This window comes from Anoplophora glabripennis, unplaced genomic scaffold (genome assembly GCF_000390285.2).
Source record: "Anoplophora glabripennis isolate ALB-LARVAE unplaced genomic scaffold, Agla_2.0 scaffold636, whole genome shotgun sequence".
Classification (NCBI taxonomy): Eukaryota; Metazoa; Arthropoda; class Insecta; order Coleoptera; family Cerambycidae; genus Anoplophora; species Anoplophora glabripennis.
Genome location: NW_019416715.1, coordinates 230,527 through 243,669, shown reverse-complemented (window position 1 = coordinate 243,669; position 13,143 = coordinate 230,527). Strand labels below are relative to the sequence as shown.

Genomic DNA, 13,143 nt, shown 5'->3' with positions numbered 1-13,143 from the left:
TTTTTTTATTGACAATCGTTAGTCTGACAAGTACACAAAAAAAAATTCAAAAACAATTTGATGTTATTGAATTGTGATTCCAAATACCAAGTTTAGAGTACAGATTCGTGGTTTCCCAGTAAAAGCTGGGGAGCCTAACACAACTTAACCAACTATTTTGTCAATATGTCTTCGCTTAGCTGTTTTTTTTTAATGGAATGGTCGATTAATTTGAACCTTCTATAATAGTCATCATCGTATAGACCTACATAATTGTATAGACCCACACAATTCGAACTATTTCTATTATGTAAAGAACTGTCGGAGCGCTCCACAAGGTTAAACGAGAAATAATCTTGGCTTCATTTATTTGTTAATAAAAATGGTGCTAATGTACAGGGTGTTAATAAACTTATGTCAAAAATTGAAAGGGGTAAAATAGGAGCAAAAACTGAGTTAACTGTCACAAACTTGTATCGGAAGTCTAAGGTCATAGGGAAAAAAGCTAATTAAAAATATGTCTAAAACTGTTTTGGAACTGCTAAAATACATGTATTTTATCGTGGCGAGTACTTACAATAAATTCTGTAACACTGTTTACAAGTTTGTAGGTTTCCTATGAAGCCGGACTGTATTTGAAAGTCGGTTTGTAATACATTGTTGCCGTGATTGCTGTGCTGTTTTTCTGTTTTTCGAAAGTACATTTAATAGCCGTATTTCCAAGTTTTCCTTTGAAAATGGGCGCATTAATTTTGACAATCGCGAATATTATGACATGCTCATAATCTATGGCGAAGCAAACGAAAATGCCCACAGAGCTTGTCAAGTGTACTGTTTAAGATATCTTGACCGCACCGCGAACATTTGTTGCGGTATCGCAAAGAATTTTGGACACCGGTGAAGTACAACCGCGTCGAGGTCGCGACGGTGGCCCAGGGTGATCACTTAGAATCTTAAATGTCGAGGAGATGATTTTAGATCTCGTCGAAGATCCGCACTGTAGCAACAGAAATATCGCACAGCAAGTAAATATTTCGCATCCGGGCATTACTTACAAGAAGCTCAGTTGTACTCATTTCATATTCAACGTGTTCAAGCGCTTACTCTTGAGGATTTTCCACTACGTCGACGTTTTTGCGAACGGTTGCTTTAGGAATATGTATCAATTCCTCAATTTACAGCGCTAATACTTATTACACATGAGGTATGTTCCAGTCGAAATAGTGTACATCTACAACACTCACCACTGGACTATTAGAAAATCCACCCGAAATAAGTCGCGGTGCCTTTCAGCAACATTTTTCAGTGAATATCTGGACCGGTATCGTTAATGGCACTTTAATAGGACCTTTTGAATTGCCTAGACGCTTAGACGGGGCATCATATCTAGATTTTTTGCAAAATCGCTTGCCGGAGTTATTGGTAGACGTGTCATTAAATGTTCGGCAAAATATGTGGTTACTGCATGACGAAGCCCTCGCTCACTTTTTTCAGAGAGTGCGCGATTTTCTGTGAAAAGTGTTGTGTATTCCAAAGTTCGTGACATCGATCAACTGCGACGATGCATTGCCGAGAGGACATGGCAATGTTGCAACGCGTGCGAGCGAATTGAATACGTCGCGCTGAAGCTTGTGTGCAAGCAAATGGTGGGTACATCGAACATCTATGAAAATCAGCAGTTCTCAAAAGGTGGCTCCTTGCATTGTTGAGGTAAGTTAGATTTTAAAATTACATTATACTCAATACAAATCCGTGTATTTACATTTACCTCATTTTGACATAACGGACATGTGACAAAAATATTTGACATAAGTTCATTAAGACCCTGTATTTTTAATAAATGATATATTGTTTAAAGTAAAGCTGGGCTAAACCGTTATTTTATTTGATCAACGCTAACAATTCCTTTCTCGAAATAAAAAATAATACACTGCCGGCCCTTTGAAAGTGGACGATTTATTTTTCTAATGTGATGTGGTCTACTCTTCTTATTATGACGTTATGAAGTTTTTATATGTCAGCGTCATTAGTAATTTGCCTGGTAATTTAAGATGCCGCATTTAACGGAACCAAAGAAAGTGAGAGCTATAACTTTACTTCAGAATGGTCATTGCGGATGATCTGCAAGTATGCAAGCATATTTAAACTCAAAGAAAAATGGAATGTTCACTAGAACTAGTATGATAGAACACATTAAATTTTCAAGTCAGCTTCACAAAGGCCAATTATAGACAATTTGCTTATAAGAGTCGTCCACTTTCAAAGGGCCGACACTGTACCTATCTGTACCTATATATGAAACAAAAAGAAAAAAATTATACTTACCAAAATTTGTCCGTTTCCCGGAAACTGCACAACATAGTCATCACCTGACTTAATTTCCTTCTTGCTAAGTGGCCTGACCCTAAAAATGTATTATTCTTGTTGCTGTATACTTAGAAAATATAAGTAAACATTAAACAAATAAAGCATTGAAATTATATATTGCTAACCTCACTACAACGTTGATATTATCTTCTTCGTCACTGTAACTGGTTATTATTCTCTGAAGGTTATTGTCTTCATCAAATCTTTCAATACTGCCATTTCTGGAAAAATACATTCATATTAAAAACATGACCTTTTAATTATTAATTAATTTTATCCACGATTCAATACATTATGTAATATTAATAAATGAGAAAATAAGTTTTATGTGAAAACCTGAAGGTTGAAGTTCGAAGGTTAAATCGGTTCATCTATATTGCATGAACTTAAGATCCTAAAGAATTCTAGAGAACTCACGCTAGTTTCGTCGAAAATATAACGTTTGGTAAATCCATTGTTATGCATACGGGAGGCTAATAGACATTTTAATAATTAACCAGGCGAAAACCACAACTAGCACTTGTTTTATTTATGAAATGTTAGTAGCAGCCGAGGCTTTGGATATTTTATAAATAATGGACAAATTCGATCCAAATTGGCAAAACTAAGTGTTTGATAAAAATAAATTTATAAGCATTGCAACTTCAATCCATATTTCTGAAATCGTAGGTTAAATTAGAAAAAGTTTAATTTATTTATGTGTTTTAAGACAAAATAAATACATCTGAGAAATTATTTTATTATACAGGGTACGTGTACAATGAAAGGCAATAAATTCCTGTTCTCAAATAGGTTGATTTCAGTTAAATCACCGCTAGATAGCCTCACAGTTCCTGAAAAATTTTTGAATTTTTAAAATATGTTTTTAATTTTTATTGATACATTTTAGTGTTATACAGAGTGTTTTATAAAACTTGCAACTGCTAGAAAGTTGATATATGGCGAAAACATCCGTCCATAGCATTTGAATTTCTTAACTGAGTAATTTAATCACTTGTCAATTTAATATGACGTCTATCGAATAACGAGAACAGCCCACTATTCAAAACCATGAAATGTTAGCAATTATTTTAAAATTAAATATGAACAAAAAAAATTATAACTCGAAAATGGTTTATTGTGTGAAGAAAATGCAAGTGGCGTAGTTTTTCTGAGGGTTTTTAAAGCTCCCCTGAATCTCCGCCACTAGTTGACAGATTTATATAGAAATATACCGAATTATTACCTTTAATTAGTTACATCATTTGCCCAAGTTTAGTCAATCTACGTCAAACAGCTTCAGAGATTATTGAAAAAATATGAAATTTTTCAAAAACTTTAACGCCCTTTATCTTGGAAACTTTAGGGCTCTGGTTTATTTTTGGGCCTAAAATGACCATAGGAATCACCCCTTTAATTTATAACATAAACTTAGGATACAACTTGTACATATGTAAAAAAAGTGAATGTTCCTGTTTCCTTTCTTGCAATCTATTGTTGGTATAAGAAAATATAAAAACATATTTAATGATAGAAACAATCCTTAGAGAAACGTTTATTATTAAATAGTACTTCAGCCAACCAGCTTATTTAATTTCAGTACACATGTGTCAGAAAACAAGGGTACAAAAGTTTATTGCCTTCGCATTAATATGAAATTGGCCCAGATGAATATTTAATTACGCCTTACATAGTTTGACATGTCGCAGAGAAGTAAATTAAATTGAAAAGGTACTTTATTACTATACGGAAGGAAGGAAGGTTTAAGTATTTCGTCCAAATGTTACCCTCGCGTGACAAAATTCCTTTTTGTTAAAACGTGATACATTTAGGCATAAACGTACGAATGAAAGTAATAGTAAGTTCATCTACCGAATCTCATTACAATAATATAGTAACTATACGGGAATCGTATACTCTTTACTGTCTCTAAGTCTTTCGAATAATATTTTTAATCTTTACCAATTTTGCCAATACTTTTAATATTAAGAATGTAACAAAATAAATACTTTACGTTTATTTAATTCAAGTTTTAAACATAAGCATTCTTATATGTACTGCACCTTCTTGATCATTGGGATCAATCTATACTGAAGATATCTTTTTTTTTAATTAATTACTACTAAGTACTAGAAAATTGATATTAATTGATAGGTGTAATACGTTTAGCAATAATAAATATAATAAGTTACCGATGCATATTAAAAAGGTAGGTAAATTACACAGCCCCACAAAAATAGAGTTCTGTACCAGATACATGAGTAAATAGATTTTGTGTATTTTTTGATGCTGAATCCGAATTAACAGCCCGAAAATAATCGGGATTCGGACTTCAGATTCGTAATCAGCGACCCCAAAAACCCGCGGTAACAAAATTTAAGCAAAGATATTGAACAGAGGTAAAAGGTTAAGTGGGACCCTGATCCGTAGATGGTTTTTCACATTGTTTTGCACTAACATTCCTTATTTGTTCTTAGGAGTGGAATTAACCCCTTCGTAGGGGTGGGTGTGGATTTAATTTGCGTATATTGCTTTCCAATGTTCAAAATATGTTTCCTCAGAGAACAAATTGTTGCATTTCATTATAAAGCTTTACCTTATCCTCAGTACTTCACCCTATTTCAGGGAATATTTCAGCGTTTTACTAAAAAATGCCCTGGTAGATCAGTTTTAGGGCTACGGATTCGGATTCAGCATAAAAAAATACACAAGATCTATATACACATGTCCCTGATACATAACTTTTTTTGGTGGGGCTGTATTATTATATTCCTTTTCTAAATAAAGTAAAATTAATTTTAGTGTAATACATTTTTTAATTTTCAGAATAGGTTATACATTTAAACGTATGTTTGATCTTTTTTAAAACTGACAACTTTCGATATATTGTATAAACAAGGTTTTATGGAATAAGGATATTATTATTGTTTCTATCAGTTTTATTATTATTGTTTGTATTGTTATTGCTATTGTCATTGTCATTGCTTTTGTTATTGTTGTTGTTATCATTATTGTTACTGTCTATTGCCATTGCCATTGGCATTGCCTATGTCTTTGCGTTTCTGTTTGTTTTTGTCTTTGTCTTTGTATTTGTGTTTGTTTGTTTTTATTTTTGTTTTTGTTTTTGTTTTTGTTATTGTTATTGTTATTGTTATTGTTATTGCTATTGGTACTGTTAATGTTACTGTTATTGTTATTGTTATTGTTATTGTTATTGTTAGTATCGTTGTCATTCTCATGTCAATATAATGTTATGGTTATCGTTATTGTTATTGACATAAATTAAGAAAGCGGGTTTCTACATATACAAAAAACAATGTGCTAAAAATTGTGTTTGATTTCAAAAGAAAAAAATCAACGACGGTATTTATGAACAACTTCTTTACCTTATTTTATTCATAGATAACTTGATTATTAGTTAAGCATTACATATTTTTATTATCTATGCTGTGCTAGTTTCGGCTATAAATACCTTTACATATGAAGTATTTTATTTCATAATTTATTTCAAACCTGAAACAACAGTGTAGCAAAGTAATATGACATGCAACGTATTATTGTCTCGCATTCGTCAATAAAATAAGAAATAACTTGAAATAAAAAGACAGGAGCCAAAAAATTAATAGACATGCCTGTAGATAGCAGAAAATCAGAAAGGAAAACTACAATACCAAATCCGACTGTAATGGCTCAGCCATTTTTGGAGATAAAAATGAAACATATTTTCTTTAAACTTAAAAAATCCAGTACCTATTTTGAAACCCAAATTTTGAAAATGCATATTTGTATGAATTTTTTTCAAAATTTTTATTATGAAATACGTCAATAAATTTAAAGTTTGGCCAAGCATTTTTGTTATACACTTTACAATAGCTAATAATCTTTAATCATCAAATAAATCAACTATTATAATAATAAAACAAACCTATAATATTTTTTTCCTTTGAAATGTCTGATCGTCGACTGTAAAATGTTCCTACATACATATAAATCCAAATGTACATATACCATTTCACAAATCAGGTGTAGTATTTATGACAAATATATATTTAATAATACAGTCAATCTGATGATATGGCTAACTATCCTATAATTTGGAAAATGAAGTATGTATTGTGGACAATCAATATAAAGCATATTTTTACTACATGCTAATACAGCTGAATTGATAGGGTTAGATAAAGGTAAATACGGTTCCCTGAAATAGGCTTATCATGAGTTTACTGAATACTACCAAGGTCGGATATAATCGGAAAGTTTATGAAAATCGATACCTTTGAACATGTTACGTGCATAAGTACGGTGACAATTACTTTTTTATTAGATGAAATTAATGTGTTATTTTATATAGGTCATAATGTAAATATGCAGGGTATTCGGTTACTAATGGGCCAAATGTCACTAATAGATTCTACTCCTGAAAATTTTTGTGGAAAATCCCGAATACTGTAGCCATTGAGAAAAACCACTTGCTTATGAAATTTGTCCAGTTGTTGGCCTCGTCCAAAATGATGTCTATAGCATTAATTTGAAGCGAGCTGTAGGTGTTACTGTAAATGGTTTTAGCCACTTGATATATTGGATTGGAAATCTAAAAATTCAGGGAGACTGGATCAATTAGTGATCTTAAACACTCTGGTCGTCCTTTAATAAGACGATCAACACAAACAACATCAATCCGGTACCGTGGTAAAGAATTGGACATTTCCAGAATCTTTCTACAGCCTATTCTCACGAAAGATTTGCATCTTCATGATTACAAAGTTAAATTGACTCAAGAACTGAAGCCTACTGACCACGCAGAGAGAAGAGAGTTCGTTGAATTGATTATCGAACAGCAATAAGTGCGGATGCTGATTTTTCGAACAAAATCATCTTTAGCGGTGCGGCTCACTTTCATATTGATGGCTTTGTTAATCGACAAAATTGTCGCATTTGCGGTTCAGAAAATTCATGAGCGATTGTTGAGAAACAAGTTCATCCACAACGTGTGACTGTTTGGTGCGGATTTTGAACTGGAGGCATCATTGGATCATTCTTCTTCGAAAATGCGCCTGGGCAGGCAATAACAGCTAATGGTGCTCGCTATCGTGACAAGATAATTCAGTTTTTATATTTAAATTTCAAGATATGGATGTAGACGACATCTGATTTCAACAAGACGGTGCTACATACCATACAGCCCGATAANTTAAACACGAAAAATATATGCAAGCTAATATGTGTTGTATAAATTTCATTCGTATATATTATATTTAGTTCGCTCAGATTAGTTTATGTAAGGTTGGTACTACAACGAAACTACCGTGTATAAGCATAGGCTTCCCTCCCGCACCGCCTGCCCCGCAAGAGAAGTATCGAACATCCTTAGCAGCCCGAAAATAATCGGTATTCAGACTTCAGATTCGTAATCAGCGACCCCAAAAACCCGCGGTAACAAAATTCAGGCAAAAATATTGAATAGCGATAAATGGTGGGACCATGGTCTGTAGGTGTTTTTTCACATTGTTTTGCTCTAACATTCCTTATTTGATCTTATAAGGAGTGGAATTAACCCCCTCGTAAGGGTGGGTGTAGATTAAATTTGCGTATATTTCTTTCCAATGTTCAACATATGTTTCCTCAAAGTATTCACAAATTGTTGCTTTTCATTATAAAGCTTTACCTTATCCTCACTATTTCACCTTAATTTAGGAGATATTTTAGCGTTTTACTAGAAAAATGCCCTGGTAGATCAGTTTTAGGGTTACGGATTCGGATTCAGCATAAAAAAATACACAAGATCTATATACACTTGTCCCTGATGCAGACCTTTTTTTGGCGGGGCTGTATTATTATATTCCGTTTCTCAATAAAGTAAAATTAATTTTAGTGCAATACATTTTTTAATTTTCAGATTAGGTTATACTTTTAAACGTATGTTTTTTTAAAACTGACAACTTTCGATGTATTGTATAAACAAGGTTTTATGGAATAAGGATATTATTATTCTTTGTATCAGTTTTATTATTATTGTTTGCATTGTTATTGCTATTGTCGTTGTCATTGCTTTTGTTATTGTTATTGTTATCATTATTGTTACTGTCTATTGTCATTGCCGTTGGCATTGCCTTTGTCTTTGCGTTTGTGTTTGTTTTTTTTTGTTATTGTTATTGTTATTGTTATTGTTATTGTTATTGTTATTGTTATTGTTATTGTTATTGTTATTGTTATTGTTAGTGTCATGTCATCAAAAAACAATGTGCTAAAAATTATGTTTGATTTCAAAAGAAAAAAATCAAGGACGGTATTTATGAACAACTTCTTTACCTTATTTTATTCATAGATAACTTGATTATTAGTTAAGCGTTACATATATTTATTATCTATGCTGTGCTAGTTTCGGCTATAAATACCTTTACATATGAAGTATTTTATTTCATAATTTATTTCAAACCTGAAACAACAGTGTAGCAAAGTAATATGACATGCAACGTATTATTGTCTCGCATTCGTCAATAAAATAAGAAATAACTTGAAATAAAAAGACAGGAGCCAAAAAATTAATAGACATGCCTGTAGATAGCAGAAAATCAGAAAGGAAAACTACAATACCAAATCCGACTGTAATGGCTCAGCCATTTTTGGAGATAAAAATGAAACATATTTTCTTTAAACTTAAAAAATCCAGTACCTATTTTGAAACCCAAATTTTGAAAATGCATATTTGTATGAATTTTTTTCAAAATTTTTATTATGAAATACGTCAATAAATTTAAAGTTTGGCCAAGCATTTTTGTTATACACTTTACAATAGCTAATAATCTTTAATCATCAAATAAATCAACTATTATAATAATAAAACAAACCTATAATATTTTTTTCCTTTGAAATGTCTGATCGTCGACTGTAAAATGTTCCTACATACATATAAATCCAAATGTACATATACCATTTCACAAATCAGGTGTAGTATTTATGACAAATATATATTTAATAATACAGTCAATCTGATGATATGGCTAACTATCCTATAATTTGGAAAATGAAGTATGTATTGTGGACAATCAATATAAAGCATATTTTTACTACATGCTAATACAGCTGAATTGATAGGGTTAGATAAAGGTAAATACGGTTCCCTGAAATAGGCTTATCATGAGTTTACTGAATACTACCAAGGTCGGATATAATCGGAAAGTTTATGAAAATCGATACCTTTGAACATGTTACGTGCATAAGTACGGTGACAATTACTTTTTTATTAGATGAAATTAATGTGTTATTTTATATAGGTCATAATGTAAATATGCAGGGTATTCGGTTACTAATGGGCCAAATGTCACTAATAGATTCTACTCCTGAAAATTTTTGTGGAAAATCCCGAATACTGTAGCCATTGAGAAAAACCACTTGCTTATGAAATTTGTCCAGTTGTTGGCCTCGTCCAAAATGATGTCTATAGCATTAATTTGAAGCGAGCTGTAGGTGTTACTGTAAATGGTTTTAGCCACTTGATATATTGGATTGGAAATTTAAAAATTCAGGGAGACTGGATCAGTTAGTGATCTTAGATACTCTGGTCGTCCTTCAATAAGACGATCAACACAAACAACATCAATCCGGTACCGTGGTAAAGAATTGGACATTTCTCTACAGCCTATTCTCATGAAAGATTTGCATCTTCATGATTACAAAGTTAAAGTCACTCAAGAACTGAAGCCTACTGGCCAGGCAGAGGGAAGAGAGTTGGTTCAATGGATTACGAACAAACAAGTAGATGCTGATTTTCGTACAAAATCATCTTTAGCGGTGAGGCTCACTTTCATCTTGATTGCTTTATTAATCGACAAAATTGACGCATTTGCGGTTCAGAAAATTCATGAGTGATTGTTGAGAATCAAGTTCATCCACAACGTGTCACTGTTTGGTGCGGATTTTGGACTGGAGGCATCATTGGATCATTCTTCTTCGAAAATGGGCCTGGGCAGGCAATAACAGCTAATGGTGCTCGCTATCGTGACAAGATAATTCAGTTTTTATATTTAAATTTCAAGATATGGATGTAGACGACATCTGATTTCAACAAGACGGTGCTACATACCATACAGCCCGATAAACAATTCATTTCCTGGTCATGCATCTTCCCGTGGTCAGGCAACGACAGTTAATAAGTAGTTCTCTCTACCGCGACATGATAATCCAGTTTGGTGTGCCAAGATATGGATGTAGACGGCATGTGGTTTCAACAAGACGGTGCCACATGTTATACAGTACGAGAAACAAGGTCATTTCCTGGTCGTGTAACTTCCCGTGATCAGAATTGGCCGCCCAGTTCATTAGATTTAACGCCGTTGGATTTTTTCTTTGTTGTTTTTTTGAAGTCTAATTGTAAGGATTATGCCAACAAGTCCTTCGATCACCCACGCCTTGAAGGAGAAAAGTGAGCGCTGTATCAACAAAATTCAAATGCATTTATACAAAGCGGTCATGGAAAATTTCGACGAAAGAGTGCGTATGTGCCAGCAAAACTGTGGATATGCTATACAATACATAATCCTATACTGTATACGTTATGAATCAATAAAAAAATATAATTTTTAATAAAAAAAACAGTATTTTCTATCAAAATTACTTCTTACGTGAATTTTGGGACTCATCCCTTTAGTACCATACCTAGGAGATGTTTCTTCAGCATATCTAGATATTGATATCAATGAACATAAAGTAACTGCATATGACGGTAATGAAAGGCGTAAATATTGAAATAGGAAAGAAAAGAAAAATATAAACATTCATGAGGAAAAAAAAAATCTTTCCAAAATAGTAGGACCAAATTTTATGTTGACGAAATAATCAGTTAAAATTAATAAATATCGATGCTTTTAAGCATGGTACAACAGTTGACAGTAAGACCATCTCAACTTTTAAAAACGTTTTGTGAAATAATTATATCCAAGTGAAGTTTCTTTAAAATACCTTTTAAATTGAATAAACTAATATTTGATCAAAGGAAAAATAAACTAATCCAGTAATTGAATTGCTGCAATTAATGAATAGTATTTTCAGGTTTTTCATAACTTGCAACAGGAATTTGTCCAATATTTATATTAAATTCTTTCGTTTAAAATTATGGCGAATGCGCTGGTGATGCCTACATGTTAGAAAGATGGGTACATAAAGTACGTTCTGATAAGAAAGGAGATGATTTCTCAGTTAAATCAAAGAAACATGAACATTTGTCTTAAGATGCCGAGTTATAGGGTATTACATTTTAGAAAAAAATATATTTTTCTATATAACAAGAACAAATGATAATTTATTGAAATTTGATAAACTTAGGCTTTAGCTTTTTTGAACCATCATATTCTCACTGGGAATGAATAATATTTATTTCGACATTTTAAACTAAATTTTATTACACTAAATGTTGAAAGTGTCCACCACTATCATTAATACAGTAAGAGTACCGGCAGTGTTCCAAAATCTTTAAAATTGCTTAGTGAGTAAACAAGGAACCCGTTTTTCGAATATTTGTTTCCGGATGGTCATATCTTTCAGTAAACACTCGTATTTCAATTGAGGTTCTGTGACTGTTTTAGGTCAACATCAGCTGTACATTTTATGTATGTATGTAAGTTTATGTCTTTAAAGAACATACGATGACAAAATTGATAATAAGTAATAGGGGTAATTTTTGTATATGCGCGTTTAAAGCCACTTACTAAGCTCTGGTAAATTTGATGACTAAATAAATGCGTTACGAACATTTCAATTTGTTAAGTGGTACCTTTTCTGAAAGCCGCTTGCGAATAGGTTTCTTTCGACAACAGTGAAATTTAAATTTTTTGTGTAGATATAAAACTTTAAACTCTACTTTTTCAGAAGCCGCTAAACTCGACTTTTAGATAACCGAGAAGAACGATATGCGAATTATATACTGGGTGTGGCGTGTATAATCTATAAAAATTAAACTTCAGCCTCTTAACGATATTTGTAATAGAAAAGTCTTATACGAAAAAGTTCTATTTTTACGTTTTTTTTTCGTAAATTAAAGTTCAATTATGGATCAAAATATTTTGTCTTGAACGGTCTTGTCCGTGTGCTGTACGATGAGTTACGTGCTGTAGACCAGCCGCGTAAACAAATCGTCGTTAAAGAGTAGAAACTAGAAAGACACTTCTCAATTTTTGAGGATTTTTCAATGCAAAAGTACAAACTACGAAAAATAGATAGAATTTTGGCGAATATTTTCCCAAATTCCAGGTGTTTCCCTAATTGTGTCAGCAGCTTCAAGTATACGGTTTCGCAATTCTTCCACCATAGCAAGTTGAGTATTGTAATGACCAATGACCAATGACTTCAAGTGGCTCCAAAGATAAAAGTCCATTGGAGTCAGCGTCCAATCCATCGCCGAGGAAACATTTCATACAAAAGTGTCGTTACTTCTCGAGTACTGTGTGGAGGAGCCCCATCTTGAAGATAAAACTTGCGTGCCCGAACTTGTAATGTCACATTGTCCAATCATTCAGGCAACCGGTTCTCCAAAAAGTCAGCATATATTGGTTCATTTAGTCATCCCAATAGAGGCCCACAAGTACATCGCCTATTATGCCAGCCCAAACATTTACCTAGAACCAATGTTGAAAATGAGTTTCCCTAATCGCGTGAGGGTATTCATCGGCCCATATGTGCATATTATGGAAATTCACTTCAAGACACAAACATAAGGGAACGTCTTCTTGATTGGCACATTGCCGTAAAAACCATCTGCAAAAACGCATTCGTTGATCACAATCCGGGGGTAAAATCTGTTGAACTAGTTGCAGATGATAGGGG

At 32.8% G+C, this 13,143-nt stretch overlaps 1 protein-coding gene across 1 annotated transcript in view; it reads right to left on the bottom strand.

Annotated features, from left to right (window-relative positions):
• The window catches only part of LOC108912531 (kinesin-like protein KIF12), a 59,318-nt gene that overhangs the window by 27,042 nt on the left and 19,133 nt on the right, over positions 1-13,143 (bottom strand). Inside the window, exons 3-4 of the mRNA XM_023455284.1 lie at positions 2,472-2,567; positions 2,305-2,383 (exon numbers count right to left, since the gene is read on the bottom strand). Of these exons, the coding sequence (XP_023311052.1) occupies positions 2,305-2,383; positions 2,472-2,567 (175 nt within the window). The remainder of the gene's footprint in view (positions 1-2,304; positions 2,384-2,471; positions 2,568-13,143) is intronic.